Source organism: Phocoena phocoena, chromosome 14, assembly GCF_963924675.1.
Source record: "Phocoena phocoena chromosome 14, mPhoPho1.1, whole genome shotgun sequence".
Lineage (NCBI taxonomy): Eukaryota > Metazoa > Chordata > Mammalia > Artiodactyla > Phocoenidae > Phocoena > Phocoena phocoena.
In genome coordinates this window covers 32,304,735-32,322,534 of record NC_089232.1, presented here as the reverse complement: position 1 = coordinate 32,322,534, position 17,800 = coordinate 32,304,735, and the positions used below count along the sequence as shown (strand labels likewise).

The following is a 17,800-nucleotide window of genomic DNA, read 5'->3' as shown; positions in this document are numbered from 1 at the left end:
AAACTGCGAAAACCACTGGTAGCAGAAAACAAAGGATTAATTGCACATAATATATAGATTCCAACAAATCAGCTAGAAGAATATGAACAATGGGTAAGAGACAGGACAAGTCTATTGATGGAATAAAGAGGATTAATCAAGAAATGTTTAGGGCTTCCCTGGTGGTGCAGTGGTTGAGAGTCCGCTTGCCGATGCAGGGGACGTGGGTTCGTGCCCCGGTCTGGGAAGATCCCACATGCCGCGGAATGGCTGGGCCCGTGAGCCACGGCCGCTGAGCCTGCGCGTCCGGAGCCTGTGCTCCACAACGGGAGAGGCCACAACAGTGAGAGGCCCGCGTACCGCAAAAAAAAAAAAAAAAAAAAAAAGAAATATTTAAAAATATATTCAAACTCACCAATCATTAAAGAAGTAAAGTTAAATTTATTTAATTAAATTTATCATAATTAGCATCTGTATGAGTTTCCTAGGGATGCCATAACAAAGTACCACAAACTGAGTGGCTTGAACGACAGAAATGGATAGCCTCACAGTTCTAGAAGCTAAAAGTCTAAGGTTATGGTGTCTGCAAGGTTGGTTCCTTCTGAGGACTGTGATGGAGAATTCATTCCATGCCTCTACCCTAGCTTCTGGTGGTTTGCTGACAATTTTTGGCATTCCTTGTCTTGGAGCTGCATCTTTATGAGGTGTTCTCCCTGTGTGCGTGTCTGTGTCTGTGTCCAAATTTGCCCTTTCTATAAGTACACCAGTCATATTGGGTTAGGGACCACGCTAGTGGCCTCATTTTAACCTGGCTATATCTTTGAAGACCCTATTTTAAAATAAGGTCACACTCTGAGGTACTAGGGGTTAGAGCTTCATCATATATTTTGAGGGGGGACACATCTCAACCATCCCAACATCTATTAAGAAAAAAGCGATAGTATTGAATATTGGAAACTACAGAAACAGACCTCTTGCATACAGCTGATGGGGTATGATGTGGTATAACATTTTGGAGAGTACCTTGGTAGTATCTCTCAGAATGATATAGTCCAAATGTGCACATCCTTTTTCTCCAGCAATTTCACTTTTGTGAATATAAAAAAATTCAAAATAGGCAAATTCAATATGAAAAATGGAAACTCTGAAGGTAAGATTTCCAGGGAAATGAGGAAGAGGGGCTGTTAGGGATTTGCTACTGTTTTTAGTATTAGGTATCATGGTCAAGTGGATTTCAACGTCAAATCTCAAAGCTGTCCTTCAACAATGAACACTGCTAGGCTTGATTTGTGATCCTCTGAGTAATCCTTTAGGGAATCGATGGAAGAAGTACTTCATTTCCTCCAGCTATCTCCCCTCAAGGAAACTTCTGAGCAATAATCAACAAAGACTGCCAAATTTAGCAAATAAAACACAGGACACCCAATTAAATTTGGAGTGAGATAAACAACGAATACATTTTGAGTATATCCATGCCCTATGCAATATTTGAGACATACTCAACAATTTTTCATTGTGTATCTTAGACTCAAATTTAACTGGACATCCTATATTTTATCTAGCAACCTAATACCTGACCCCATACTATACGAAGTAAGAGTGCCTGGTCCTTGGGAGTTAGGATGCGATAACATGATTTCACTGTGTTGTGCTTTTGTAGAAGCTTTTCTTAAAAAGCAACAACAAAAACCCCGAACAGAAAACCTTAAAGAACAGAACATGTGACAGTGGCAGCAAAAGAGGTAACAGGAGCTGGTCTCATGTAAATACTATGTTAATTAAAACAGATGGATCTGGAGCATAAACAAAATAGCTGCAGGGGGCTGGTTTTTGTTCTCGCTGCGTTTCTTAATATAGTAACTCAGTTCCCATCCTGTTAGCACTCTTCCCTTATCAAACATTGAACTGGGGTATAAGGAAGTTTAAATTACCAGTGATTGGAGAGTCATTTTCTAAACACTTGAAACAGATGGTTTACTGCCTGAAAAGCATGCTTCTCTTCGGGGAATGGAGTGTTGAGCTTGGCTATTTCAGGAAAATGTTTGGCGGCAGCTCATGTACTGACATCACATTTGCCACGCGGATGAACAGTTTCCCCTCCGCTCTGTTCCTTCTGTCAAGTTTACCCACTGGCGAAGGTCTTATTTTGAATGCTGCTTGCTTGCTTCTTGCAGATTACATCGGGCAAAAGCCCAGTTACTCCTCCCCTATGACGTCTCACAGTTTCAGAGAAACACCAATAGCCATGATTTTTTTAAATGACTCTCATTTGAGAGTGTATGGTTGATAGAGCTCTGCTAGCTGAGCAGTAGTGGACTTAGCAAAAACAGAAGGTCCTTTTGCTCTTTCTGGGGGGATCTAGGATCCAGTCCAGGATCATGTGTTGCATATGGTTGTCATGTCTCTTTAGCCTCTTTTAATCTCTAACAGTTCCTCAGTTTTTCTTTGCCTTTCATCGAGGATTTTAGAGAGTACAGTCTGGTTATTTTCTAGAATGTTCTCCAAACGGATCCATCTGATATTTCCTCATAAGTGGTCAGGTTACATCATACATTTTAGGCAAAAATACTAATGAGGGGTTAGAACTGGATTTTTCTAGCACCACTTCCATGCTATGGGAGAAACCTGGCCTTGTGTCCTGTGAGTGAAAATTTTCTGCTGAATCCCGATTTGACGACAGTGCTTCACACTTCCCACCAAAGAATCTTAATTTGAAGTGAGTGGCCCAAAGTTTGTATAAGAGTCTCAGAATCACATTTAAGAGTAAAAATGGATTGGGGTGTCTGTGTGTTTCCGGGCTTTCTCCTTGGGGTGATATGAGCTCCTTTGGATCTGTGTGAACGCTCTGAGGAAGGTTAAGAGGGTGCAGGAGCTGGTTCTTGTAAACTGACAGTTTGGAAGAGTGAGTTGGAGATAATCGCATAATCCATTTATAACCACCCAAGTTAACAAGCTCTCACCTTCTCCAAACAGGCCCCTTATTTACAAATAGTCACTTCTGCACAAAAGCGGGCTCTCGTCATGTGACTGGAGCCACATGCAGTCCGTCTCGTGGCATTATTTTCCCGTAACACCACAAAGATCAGTTCACCTTAGGAGCACTAATAGAACCTGTAAATATTATTAAATGCATAATCTAAGATTTGAAAATAATTTTTTATCTTACTTTGTAGACGAACTACCCCCCAAATCGCTTGCAGCCCTGTCTTCCCAATGCGATGCTAGGCTCTATCAGTATATGAGAAACTTCTAGAACCATGGTGGCTGGTTCTGCACTGCCATGCTCAAGTCAGACCACGGGTGGAGAACAGTCCAAGCTCCACACTGGGAGAGGCACTCAGAAATGGAATTGTTTACAGAAGAGAATGAATGTGTTGCTAAAGAATTCAAAATCAAGTCATAAGAATGGCTTTTCAGAGGTTTTTTCAGTCCAGCCCTGGCCTAGGCCCCATCTCGGGTTCTCAGCCCCCTTTCCTCAAGGACTGGAACTCTTGTCCTGCCTTTATCACTCCTCCTGATACCGGAACAAGGGTCGTGCTCCCTGCTGACGCACTTGCCAGATATAGCCCACCGGCCAGCACACTGGAGGATCCCCTCCAAAAGAGGGGCAGGTTGATTGTCTGAGGGAAGGATTTGGTGCCCACCTGGGAACGTCTCCATGTCCTTCAAATCCCACATTCTGCTATAGAGTGAACTTCCTTCCAGGACAGGCAGCAGCATCTATTTGTCCACCAGGCCTATTACCCTCTCAGGGGCCAAGTCTAGCCTAGGTGCAGGCCTTCCTTCTGTTTCCAGCTGGCCGAGGGAGCCCGCTGTTTCTGGCCATGTGTTCAAACACACACTATTACAGGAAAAGGGGGACAGTGGATGCAGAAGGACAGGAGAGCTGTCTGCAAGCCAGAGGGACTGTCATGAAGATGGATTAGATGTTCACAAGAGTTGGGAACAGGGCAGTTTTGAGGGACCCCAGGAGAGTCTTCAGTTCCATATAAGGAAGAACGCTAGCAATTTTCTGCTTACCTTTGTCTCTCCTGCAGTGACTCGTGGGCATGATGAACTAACCTATTTGATGAAATGAGTACAAAGCAATCCCTCTAAAAATGTACTAGCTGCCCTTAAGAAGGTAGTGTGTTCCCTTCTCATCACTAATATTTGCGGAAAAGATGAAAAGTGCTTTGGTGGCTGCCAGAGGGAGTGGCCCTCAGATAACTTCAAAATTCCCTTCTAAGCTTGAGATTCTGTAAAGTTTCGGTAATCAAATTTCAGTGAAATTTAGCCTAGATATGTTTCCTAAAGTAATTTCTGTTTAATCTGCCTCATTCCAAACTCAAAGAAGAAATATTTCACAATTATTGACAAAGAGGAGACAAGTTCATTGTCTATGTATGTCTCTGGTATTGTTGGGATTCACAGAAAGTTGTGTAAAATGGGAGAAGCATGTCCTCACTCTCTGGTGAGACCACTTAGAAGCCAAAACCAACTCATCGATTCTTCAGGCCATGCTCTACGAACATAGCAGGAAGCTCTACTCCATCTGGATAGACTGTGAAAAAGAAACGTTAAAAAGAAAAGAAAAGAAACAAAAAAGGGAGGCAGGGAACGCAGAAAAGATTTCACCTCGAGGAAAAATAAGCTACACATAATTATTGTCAAAATAATTTTTCCATTTTATTTAACAAGATGATTCTGAATGTACACATGTGGCTTATGAACATCTTCACTGTAGTCTAATAATTACTATGTAAATTTGGACAGGGTTTTACACGAAAACATGAACGTGCTTCAGCTGGCTCGGTGTGACCGTGGGATTCGTGGAATTCCCATGTTTGCGGAGGCTCGTTAGGTGGGCACGAACGCGTCGACATCCCCACAGCAGTCAGGCCAGACACTCACAAAACAAGTGCTCACGTGCGATAGGAACGTGCGGATCACGACAAACGGGCATTCCTTGACAGGGTTGTTCAGATACATTGCCACACCCAGAAACACCCTTTTACGCTGCTCTGATACAACGTTATCTACTTGCCTTCTATCTAATGTGTGAAATCAAATGTCCTTGTTGGAGACAAGAAAATGCACAGAGTCACAGAAGCATTGCATTTTTACCAGATCCGAAAAGGGCAAAGTACAACACAGTGACTCTGTGAAAAGATCCGAGGCCTTTAGATAGGGCAGCATCCCCTCAATGTTCCAGACAAATTGTAAATGGCTTTGCTAAAACACTGCTGGACTGTATGGTCTCTTGAACAGTCCAGTAAGAAGCCGTATGTAAAATTCCTTTCTATAGGGCTTCCCTGGTGGCGCAGTGGTTGGGAGTCCGCCTGCCGATGCAGGAGACACGGGTTCACGCCCCCGTCCGGGAGGATCCCACATGCCGTGGAGCGGCTGGGCCCGTGAGCCATGGCCGCTGGGCCTGCGCGTCCGGAGCCTGTGCTCCACAACGGGAGAGGCCACAACAGTGAGAGGCCCGCGTACAGCAAAAAAAAAAAAAAAAAAAAAAAAAATTCCTTTCTATAGAAATAGCTTTTACTTAGAGAATATAGATTCCAAAGGATACCAAAACATTTACTAACATTAATTTCTGGGAAAAGTATTTGCCATTAATTTCCAAAACAAATTATATGCAGGGAACGAATTTAGGTACCTTGAGACTGATTCTTTGGGGAAATCACTAAATTAACTTTTTTTTTTTTTACATTTATAGAGTAATGCTTCCAATTACAAATGGATTTGTCCAATTGGGTCTCCGAATTGGTAGGTCATTGAAGGTGATGAATACAATCAGAGGGGAAGCACCAGTTTAGGGGCATGAAAGGTCCCCATTAAATACCGTCTCCATTCACTGAACAGCAAACATAGTCCCTCACAGCCTGACATTTGCCTCTCACAGTAAAATGACAGTGTCAACTTATTAGAATAATATTTATTGGTTAAATATTTTCTGGAACACCTACACTTCAGTTCAAACTGTCCTATTTAGAAATCAGTGAATATACCAAGGGGCTCACAGAATGCCTACAAGATACAAATATACACAGTCACGGCAAGCTTCTGGCAAGGCTCCTCGAAGTAAGAGGAAATGTTGATGCAAAAAGATAGAGATGAAAATACAGGCCATACACTGTAGAGGAGCCATACTCAGGGGAAGGTACTATTTGAAAAGCACAGAAGACTCTTTTATCCAAGAGGGAATTACAAACATAAAAATAAAATATTTGGTATTCTACACTATATTACAAAAAATAAATATATCCATCAATAAATAGTAGGAAGCCTAGAAACTTTTACATGAATATTTTGGTTGTTGGCTGCCAAAGTTCCCCTGCTACCTTTCTCAAGAGTCATTTAGGTTTATCGACTTCAGCGATGATAATTCTGCCATAAAAGTGTAAAAAAGACAGGTGTGGCATATAGCAAAGGTCTATGACCAGAGAAGACAGTGGTGAGTTCTACTTTCCTAAGGATCTGACACCTTCCTGGCTTCGTATTCATGCAGTGAGGTAAAGGAATTGCGAGCATGCTTCAGGAGGCCTGAGGGGAGCTGGCAGGCCTCCTCTATTTATGGTCGGTGCGTTTTAATTTTTTGATGACAAGAAAGCAAAAAAAAAATGCAACTAGCAACATTTGAATAACCAATAGTTGGCTTTCTGCACTCTTTCCATAGGGTAGAAGAAAATCTTAGAAACGTGTGTTTACCTCTGGACTGTGGTAAAAGGAGAAACATCTGGCACATGCAGCCTGATTGCCAACAGCCTAGATTTTCACATCTCTTTAACGGAAGAGTGACTATAAGGGCTCATAACAAAGCTTCTCTAGGAACCTGGCAGAGCCAGCAGAGGGCATGAGGAAAGCAGAGCCTGGCACGTCACATCTTTAGTGTTCTAATATCAGCGTGCTAATAGCAGGAGGGTACCAGAGTCGTCATGCGTGGCTCCCGAGAGCTTACGTTTACGTTTGCGGGTATTTTGCAAACCAGTTGACATCACATTGGTAGCTTGAAGTAGGCCATGGAGGGGACATTTGCGCCATTGAAACCCACAAATCAGAGCTATTTCCTCCCCACAACCCGCACCCCGCCACTGCTGGGTATAAAGCAGTCACCAGCATACCACTGTCTTATGTATTTTACATATAAAAGAAAATTCTGCTTGATTTTTATCTAGCTAGAACAATCCCATTCTACCAAGGTTTTACCGTATGTCTATTACAGTATCCTTTAGAAAGGATAAGAAGTACCGTAGAGTATATGAGTATACAGTACGTACCATGGATCCATGGATGTAAAGGATGCACCCCATCCCATGGAGGGCACTGAGCTTGGCTATATAAAGCCAGTTACACACACACACACACACACACACATACACGCAAGCACACCATTTTCTATGGAGGGTATTCCATGAATGAATGATTCTGAGTTGCATGGCTCTCTCAAGTTGTCAATCACTGTATGCCCACTGATGGCCAGAATACCACTCTTCCGGGGCAATGGATTCTCCAGCACTCACCCTCTGGACACCAGTGGACAACAGATGTGCAGAGCTGAGGGCCAAATTGGGCAAAGTGTCCTTCAAAATAGCTTCCCTTGCCTCTATTTTCTAGGGCAAGATGAGATTATGACCCCAGACGTGTGTGAAAGCAAGGCTGATGGTCTCGCAGGGTTAAAAAAAAAAAAGTGCAAGCCTTCTTTAAAAAGCATTCGGTGGGGTGAGGGGGGACAATGTACTGAAAACCACGTTCTCGATTCTAGGTTGGACCATCTGTGTTGTCTGCCTGGAAGTGTCAGAACCGTTTGAGACCTGCTCTGCTGTGGTTCTCCCTGCACAACGCCTGTGGTCCTGCACGGGGGGCACTGGGACCAAGTCTCAGTGTCCTTCCAACTGGCCAACTAATGGGCAGATGCCCCAGACCATTGTCATCAGGAATACTTCCCAGTCCCTTAGTCCTGGCCAGTTCCCAAACAGAAACACTGCAGAGTGGGAAGGATGGGAAGGCTACAGGGTTTCCATCATGGGGCAAACCTGATTTCCAAATGCTGGCTTAGCTTTCGAGTCATTTGGTTGTGTGTCTATTTATTAATTCATTTATTTAAATGTATTCATTTGGACTGTGGTTCTCTTTCTCTTACACTTAAGTATTCTTCACGAACAAAACATTTTATATATTAGCAACTCAACTAAATAAAATATCAGGGGGAAATCTAGAAATTAGAGCACTAACTCCTTTTATCCCAAGAGCAAATGCTTTCAGGTTTTCTCTTCGGGCTCAAAGCAGGGAAGGCCAGGGAAGATAGGGGACATGTGAATGGGAGAAGGACACAAGGTGCTCAGGCAAAAAAGAGGGAGGGAAGGGAAAAGGTGGAAAAAAGCAAGAACAGAGGTTCAGAGGCAAAGGAGAAATATGAAGAATTGAAGAAAAACAGGAAGAAGAGTCCAACAAACAGATCCCTTCTGATTTTTCCTCCTCTTGGTCTTTGTTAATTTTATTTTGTCCAAAATATTTAACTCTCCAATTAGAACTGCTTATAATTTTACAAACACATCCTAGGACAGCATCTCTATCCTTTGCCCCTCCTCCCCTAAGAGCCCCTCCCACCTCCTTTCCCTCTGCAGCCATAAAGGCCAACACACATGGCCTTGCCTTCCTGTTGCCTTAGGAACAGATGAAGTTCCCTCTGTTTTCCTTTCTTGACCAGCCACTGCCCTCTAGAGCACACTGGTCCCCCGTGGGCTCATTCTTTGCTGTTGTCCCTTAAGGCCACTCTCCCTTGAAGCCACTTGGTTTCTGTATCAAATAACCCCTCCCCTCAAACATGCAGCCTCCTTTACCAGGCCCTGCTGCTCTGAGTAATAGCAGAAACTCAACTGACAAAAGTTACCCCTACATTTCCAGTAGTATTTCGGAAATGTAATACTTCCTAGGATGGTTAAACTCCTGGTGCAAATTATCCTGATGGAAATACTACCTAGAGAAGAGGTGACCGAGAACCTCCCACTGTCTTTTAACATATACACATTTGATTGGGCTATGCACGTGTGTGAGTAGAATCTGCCTCTATAGAACCAAAAGGATTTTATAAGTTTATCTATGTACACATATACATACACAAATATCTACCTCTCTCGACAGCGTTTTTCTGCTTAGGGGTGTTGCTTTCGAATCGGCCTAAGGGGCAAGTAGTGTGGGCTTGCCACGTACTATTAAAGATGGCATTGCCAGGAAATGGCAAGTCCAAAGAAACATAGATTGGAAGGGACTAGACTGTGGAGTAAATTATGCATTTCCTACAACAAAACCGACCTGTCAAATTCCCTAAGGCAGCAAGCTTCTATGATCTGTACACCCTTATTAAATAATCTCATTAAATAGGAACACAAAATATACACATTTACAGTTATTAAATAAGCCACAGGACTCCTCTCCTATCTACAGCCACACTCAGAGACGGCCATGCCCTCATATTTAAACTTGTAGGTGACGACACCTTTGTCTAAATAGAGAATGGAGATGGGCTCCAGCTTGGTGGGCACACAGCAGGCTTTGGAAGCCTTCTGGGAATTCTTGAGGTGGACCAAGGCCTGGATAATCGCATGCTTTGTGGGGGTGAGATGCTCTGCCAGGGGGTAATTGCAAACACCACGGCATTCGTAGGCTTCGTATCCAGGCGGGGCGATGATCCAAGAGTCCCAGCCAATCTCCTTGAAGTCGATGTAGAGCGGGGTCCTCTTGCAGTAGTTTCCTTTTGCGTTCCTTCTGATGCGGGCAGTGGAGTCATAGATGATGTTTGACCTCATCTGCAGCAAAGCCTCTTCCCCAGGTCCGCTGGAATAACCTTCCAGTCCCAGGTTGTCCATTTCCAGAAGTTGCTCGTGGGCAATCATTTCATTCAGTTCCTCCTTCCTCTCCTTCTCACTGCTTTGGTCATCAGAAAACACGACAAGCAAAGGGACATGCTTATTCCGGGCACTAGTGTCTATTTCCAGTTGTCCCCTGCCAACATCCTCCATTTCATGTTTGCTCTCAATGTGAACCTCCAGCTGGTGGGTGGATGAGCCTGACTTTTGCCAATGCCTGATGGCATCAGTGACATCAAAAGTCTCCCACTCACTGTCGGTTCCGTAGATCTCCCCTGACACCAAGACCAGCATGCTTCTTTCACCCTCACGGTCCCCTTTGCTCTCTAGTACTTCGAAAATGGTAATTTTCCGGTCCACTCCTTCATATATCATGCGATCTCTTTGCACCAGGGTGTACAACCTGAGTTCAGCCATGATGACCTCTTCATGGTGAGGGATGGACACATTGAAGAGGAGAGGGTATTTTCGGAGCCCATTAAAACTGGCTGGTTGGGAAAAGAGATCTGAAAAAAAAAAAAGAAATCACATTTGCAGTATGTTACAGAGAAAAACAGATGCTTATTTATTCAATAAGAGCGCCTGTCCATTCAGGAGGCTTGATACAGAGAGAAGGAGGGAAAATCAATGAAAACAAACACAGTGTTAGCATTCTCTAAGAGAGAATACTGAAGATCAAGGGTAGAACGCTAGACTGAGTTAAGCTGCCAAGACTAAACTGGAAAATGGCTGCCTCATGAATGAGCGAAAACGCACCCAGCCTTGTTTGCGTAGCTTATCCGTCACAGAATTATAGACCTGGGAGGGGCCTTGGAGATTGCCCAGGCAAGCCCCCAATTTTTCTAACCAGTGAGGAGCTATCAAACGAGACACGTGTGGTGGTTGTTTTTTTCTTGAAGCTTTTCAGTGATGATGTCATGGCTTTTCATATTTGTACTTGCAATGGATGGAGACCCTCACATAGTCGGGGTCTTCCTGAGAAACATCCGTGTAGACCAGGGGGTGGTAAACCAAGCCCACAGGCCAAAGCAGGCCTGCCACCTGTTTTTGGAAATAAAGGGTTACTAAAGAGCTTCACCCATTCATTTCTGCATTGTGTTTGTGGCTATTTGCACTACAATGGCAGAATTAAATCCATTAAGTCTCCACCAAGATCATACGGCCCACAAAACCCAAAATATTTACCATCTCCCTGGCCCTTTACAGAAAAAGTTTGCTGATCCCTGCTTTAGACAACAAAGCCTGACAAGGTCAACAGGATAGGCATAACACTAAGGGGGTCACAGCACTTGAATTTGGAGTTTGTGGTCCTCCAAAAGGAAGAATGAGGGGAAACGAACCTTGGGGATAGATTGGTTGCCTTAATTTTGTACTCTTAGCACCTGGCATGGCAGTGCAGCACATAGGAATCACTCAGAACGTTTATGAAATAAAATTGTAAAGGTCCTGTAGTCTTAGAAGCACACCTCCAAATATTATTATGTTGACTCCTTATCTAAGAATTTTATAGGCGTCCAAATCTCCTCTACACCTGTCCCAGGTAATACCTGTCTACAAGGAATCCCTGAAGACATCTGTCATCAATCAAAAATTTCCATGACACCAAAGATGCTGAGGACCACCAATTGAGGGGGTCGCTACCATCTTTGGCAGCCTTTTCCCAATTGTATATCCAATTCATGATTTCAGTGAGGTCCTTGTTCCAGATTGTACTTTTAAATATTTTTCTTTAACTTGATATTATTGTTTTTATACTAACTTCCTCTTTTAGACTTGTCCTAAGCAACAGTATTCATGAAATGAGGGGTTTGAGATGATAGTTATGTGGATTTTTTCAATCGACTTTAATAAAAACATATACTGATTTCACCTGATTCACAGCTTCCTCTGGGTACCACCTAAAATCATCTCATACACTGCCAGTGAGAATTACAGGTCAGTGGAATGAATTTAAACTCTCTAGCGTGGCTCTCAAAGCTAGCTATAATTAGGTCTTAACCACTTGATCCAGTCATAGCTCCCATTCATCCCCTACAGCATGGAACATTGCAATTTATCAATTAATATTTGTAGAAATATTAAACAAAGTCTCCTATTTAAAGTAGACTGATAGGGGCTTCCCTGGTGGCGCAGTAGTTGAGAGTCCGCCTGCCAATGCGGGGGACGCGGGTTCGTGCCCCGGTCCGGGAAGATCCCACATGCCGTGCAGTGGCTGGGCCCGTGAGCCATGGCCGCTGAGCCTGCGCGTCCGGAGCCTGTGCTCTGCAATGGGAGAGGCCACAACAGTGAGAGGCCCGCGTACCGCAAAAAAAATAAAATAAAATAAAAAATAAAGTAGACTGATAACTTCACTACTTGCCAAAACACTCCTTTGCTTTACTGTATACTGCACCTTTGGATATGTTCTTCTGACCCTTGGAAAGCTCTACCCCCTCATCTCCATCTATCTAGCTGTGACCCCTCCCTATGGGGCCCTCCCTTCTTCACCTCCCTATATGGGAGCCCACTCCTCTCTGGGCAACTTGAGTATTTACCCTCTATACCTCTCCTTTGACCTTGCCATTTACATCCTTGATTTTCAATTGTCTATATGAATGGATTTTTCCCAACTAGATTGTCATCCTAATGGCACGTACCACAGCTTAACCTCCCTTCTATGCCTCCAATCTACCATGAGGCTTTAAACAGAGGTAGCACTTTAAAAATATTGATGAGCTGATGATTCTGGGCATCAGACCGAATTGATTTATGGGCATGACATGTGTCCTTAATACATCAAGTAATACGGTAGTTGTCCCCCGCCCCTTATAGGAATGGAGAAAACTTGATTCCCCTTGGACAGGAAACATGAGAAGACCAAAAGTAGGGGAATAGACTGGTTGTTCCATCCTTTAGAAAAATGCACATTAAAAGCTCACTGTAGTGGGAGGAAGGGTTTACCAAGGAGCACAAGGACATTTTTGGTTGTATGAATATGTTCACTATCTTGATGGTGGTGATGGTTCCAATGGATGTTTACATATGTCAAACCCTATCAAATTATACACTTTAAATATGTGAGACTTATTGTTTATGCCCATTATACTTCAATAAAGCTGATACAAAAATAAGTTCACTGTGCATGTACAAATGTAGTAATAATGGAGATGTTACACTTCAGGCAAGGGAGCTAGTGTTTGCTGAGCAAATTTCACATGCCAGGTGCTTTGCAAATTGTTTTATTTAGTTCTTACAATAACCCTATAATGTTGGTATTGGTATTCTGTTCATTTGATTCTGGAAGAAATCAAGCCTCAATGCAGAGAATTGACCTCCCCAGGATGACAAGAAGAGGTCAAAGCAGTGGTAGGAAATAAAGTCATGCTTTTTCCACCTTGAAGCAGCACTTGTTTTCCCCTGTTAGTTAGATCTGGAGGAGGTTTTGTTTTGTTTTGTTGGTCTTTGTCTCCTAGGGAGTTGCACTGAGCAAACGTAGAGAATCAAAGAAAGACAATAACAGCCGACAGGGCGAGCCCAGTGCAGGATTCATGACCTTGGGCTGTGCATTTTCACCAGTGGACTGGCAGAGGTGTGGGCAGCTAGGTTGTCTACTGAGAGGTTTGCTCCTACCCTCACTGATATTCAGTAATAAGAAGCTCATTTCCTCACCTGGACCATCGAAATCCTCCACAGAAGTGAGAACTGAGAAACTCTTATTTTCCCCAGGGATGCGAATACTTTCCCACCCACACCCTGAGCCAGCCACCCAGGGATCCGCACTCAGAAACATTAGGAAGGCTTCCCAGGGAAGGAGGATGTTTATTTTCAATTCAGACTGACCACAGAAAGAATTTGTAATTTCAGCTTGTCATTTCCATCATGTTACTAAGTCACATTTCCAATATGTTACTAAATATTTGAAATTTTGGCAGTCACCTAAATTTTAAAGGCAAATAGTATCTCCAGGACTGAGCAATACCTATTCAACATTTCCCCCAATGCCTAGAATTTAAGGAATTCATTAGTAACCACTGACATTTGTTTAATACTTCATAGCAAATGTAGTACTTCCTTACTTGTAATATCTTTGAAATTGCTCAATTGTGTTACGTAGGTATATTGTCTCCAATTTACAGTTGAGGAAATTCGGATTCAGAGAAATTAAGCTAATTATCCACATCTACTAAGTCAACCCTGTTTGAAAAATCCAAATCTTGAACTAAATATTGTCACCGCCTTTTTGCTTTCAAGAATACTTGGCCAACATCCATCCAAACCCTCTTTTGTACCTGGTTAATGACTATAAAAGCATAATTGGTAAATATGAAAGAATTAGTTACTTTGGACCCACAACTTTTACCATAGATATTAGAAAAAAATTTTCTTGATTACTTGCACCATATTAAATAAAGGATTAACTTGCTAAGTCATTAGATTTAGTACTGAATAAAGATCTGGGGGCAGAAAACACACTTTTCCCGCTGGTATTTAAAACTTGTACATTGCTCTTCATAAACACACAGAATAAGCTGGATCATTAATTGGACCATGCGCACTTCCTGGAAACTATAAACAGTGCTTCAAGGATATACACGTCACAACAAACAAAACAACACTTTAGGAAGAATCTCTAAAATATGTTTCCATCCTGTTTGAACATTTCTTAAATAAGGTCACAAAATGGAAACTCACCCAAAGTTTGAGCGAAACGCAAATCACAACTTTCTGTATTTTACCTATTGTCATCATTTTCATTCTACGTAGAAGCTGACAAATTTTGTAGTCAATTAAAAGCTAAACGGAACTGAGCCCTATCTGGAAAATGACAGACAAAGGTACAGTGGTAAACCAACATTAATATTTTTTATTACCTGCTGTCCAAATTGAAAATTTGCAAAGACCCAATTATAATGTCAAAATGGTAGACACTTTACGGCATTGGATTAAAAGATATTCTTTAATACCTTTCAATAGTATTTGGAAAATGACCATAAAAACAGTATAGACCAAAATGTGCCTTGTTTTGGGGTATCTGTGTACACACACCCCTATATAGATGTTTTCACCTTTATCATTTCCATGCACTGTAAATTTACTCACCGCTTCTAAAAACTCGAAGCCAAATTTGGTCAGTAAAATCTCCACTTACCTTCATTCTTGAAACTCCTAATGATGTTGGCAGATGGCATGGAGGTCCTATCTGTTGCAAATTTGTTGTAGAGTTCCAACATGTACTCTGGTGGGTCAACCTTGGCTGCATCCTCCATCGGGATGTCCGACAGGTTCAATGTCTTGAGAAACTCTTTCTTCATGCTCTGTAGCAGTGTGTTAAAGTCGACACCATCTTGCTCTGAGAAGACATCATCAAACAGGGGCATATCTTCTTCCAGAGGAGACTGCTCCAGGCTCATGATGGGGCTGCCAGAAACCGAGTGAGCCACCAGGCAGGAGAGAGCACACAGCTGCAGGGCCAGGGAACCCATGACTCTGCTCCAGCCCCCAGGCCAACCCAGGAAGGTTTAGCGCTCCTGGGCTCTAAGTGGCAGTTTTATCTTGCGGAGCGTAAATGTCTCGTGTCACTGGAGACAAGTTTGGAAACTTCCCCTCTCTCCCTCCCCCTACCACTCTTCCTCTCACCCCCCAAAATCAGGTTGCAGTAATTGGATAACAAAATCCCCCATAGGGGCCTAGCCTTTCTTATCTCCCTAGTGTAAACTTGTGCACCAGATTTTGTTTCTATCTTGCAATCCTTTTTTCTTTTAATGAGCATTTTGTAAACATTTCCACATTCTGACACTGGCTGAGAGATAGGACAATTTTCTCCTTGCAAAGGCTCTGCTTCTCCTCCTTTCAATTCACTTCCTTTTGGCAGGAACGCCTAATTTCTGCTTTTACGTGGTTCAGTTTCACACATGCATATAATAGACATTGATTCAACACAATACACGTCAATGGTGATATGTATTAATGCGAGTGATGGGGCTTTCATCTTCACATAAACATTTCTGAAGAAAGACCAAATCTCCAACATTTCCAAGTTAAGCTAACAGATATAAATGAACTTATATAAATCTTTACAAGTTGACATTATTAGAAACAGGAAAGTATAAATTTCATGAGCAATAGCCTTTTTGGTACAGATTCGATCTGGCTAAAATGGCTTTTGAAAAATAGGGCAAGTGCTTCATTATCACAGCAACTAAAATTTATTAGGTGCTTTCCTACGAACAGGCATTGTACTAAGTGCTTTGCATATATCACCGAATGTGCCTCCTATAATAACCCAGTTATTATCCCCATGGCATATATGGGTCGCTAAGATTCAATAAGTTGCCAGAGGTCACAAAGCTACAAAGTGATAGAGCCAGGATTTGAATCCAGGCAGTCTGACTCTTATGAAACGAGAAAACAATCAGACCTTTTAACCAGGGTTCCCCTAGTCTGGGGCACAGGCGGTTTAGCCAGATTAACTAAGCGGCAGCCCAGCCCGTCTCCAGGGAGTCCATGGTCAGTCCAAGGCAGGCAACAGTTTGCAGCTGGGTGTGGAGCTCAGAACCTTCACCTGTCTGATAAGTTATTAAAACGACCACAATCTCTGCCGAATCCATCTTTATGGTTAAATCAAATTGACCATCAAACGGTTCCAGTAAAAGCTTGGCAAACAAAGGTGAAAAATGCTAAATGCCTTGATCTGAAAAACAATGGTGGAATTGATTGTGTGTCTGGTGTAGGGGAAGACAAATCAAGGTCATCTCACTTTTCAGCCCTAATTAGTGGCAGTAGCAGGGTGATTCTGTGGGCAACTCCAGGGGGTACTTTTCCCGCTGAGGCATTGGGACTGGGGTCTCTCTGACCTGTTCAGTGCACGCCCTGGTGCTGAGTTCAGAGGGCTGCGTCTATATATTTGGTGCACTGGAATATTCTCTTAGTTTCTGAGTTAAATTATCCTCTGTTTACCCCAATAGGATAACTACAATAGCTCCCCTTTCCATTTTTCCTCTAGGCTCCCTAAGCTTTATAGTCATCCTCTGATTCTTCCCCTCCTAAAATGCAAATTTTTACAGCATTTTTTTTTTTTTTTCGGTACACGGGCCTCTCACTGTTGTGGCCTCTCCCGTCGCAGAGCACAGGCTCCGGATGCGCAGGCCCAGTGGCCACGGCTCACGGGCCCAGCCGCTCCACGGCATGTGGGATCTTCCCAGACCGGGGCATGAACCCGTGTCCCCTGCATTGGCAGGCGGACTCTCAACCACTGCGCCACCAGGGAAACCCTACAGCAATTTTTTTTGTACTACCAGAGAAAGAGCTGTATTTTGGGGGAAAAGAAAAAAACCTCCACAAAATTGTTAATTTGTTTAATAGATGTGAATTTGATTCAATGCTCTGTTTCAGTGAAAGCTTCTGCTCCGACATTAAACAGACAATCGTAGACTGAAAATAGATTACACCCTGAACAGGTCCACAAGTGAGTGAGTCCAAGGGCCATAACCCATCCTACAGGCTTTACCGGAGGTTCCCAACAGCATACCAGCAGGGTCCTTGTATCACGCCCTGCATCGAAACAAGCACCCGTTTATCTTCATACACACACACAGATGTCAACGCACACTCCAAAACTCTGAATGGCAGGCATGTGCGTGTAACTGCCACAAGACAGCCGAGTAAGTGGTAGTACTTATAACCCGGGCACGCTGGTTTCAGAGGTCGGGGGAGACACGGGCATCCCACCTCGCAGAGTTCTGGTTCTGTACATTCTCAGGGCTAGGATGTGCAACTGTGATTTCCCTGGCTTCCCTGTGCTCCGTGTTAGAGTAATGATGGGGTTAAATATTTAGACCAGTTTCCCCATCACAAATGTCTACTTTCTGGTTGATTTAAAAATAGAATAGGAAAGTGTCTATAACAACATCTCAATGCCTCTGACTTTTTTTTTTGCGGTACGCAGGCCTCTCACTGTTGTGGCCTCTCCCGTTGCACAGGCTCCGGAC

General features: G+C 43.1%; 1 protein-coding gene across 1 annotated transcript; it reads right to left on the bottom strand.

The window, feature by feature from the left end:
- Positions 1–9,401: 9,401 nt before the first annotated feature.
- On the bottom strand, positions 9,402–15,295 carry BMP10 (bone morphogenetic protein 10). The gene is made up of 2 exons (XM_065891577.1): positions 14,962–15,295; positions 9,402–10,339 (listed from the first exon to the last, which is right to left on the bottom strand). The coding sequence occupies exons 1-2, from the start codon at positions 15,293–15,295 to the stop codon at positions 9,402–9,404; spliced, it is 1,272 nt and encodes a 423-aa protein (XP_065747649.1).
- Between the last annotated feature and the right edge of the window lie 2,505 nt (positions 15,296–17,800).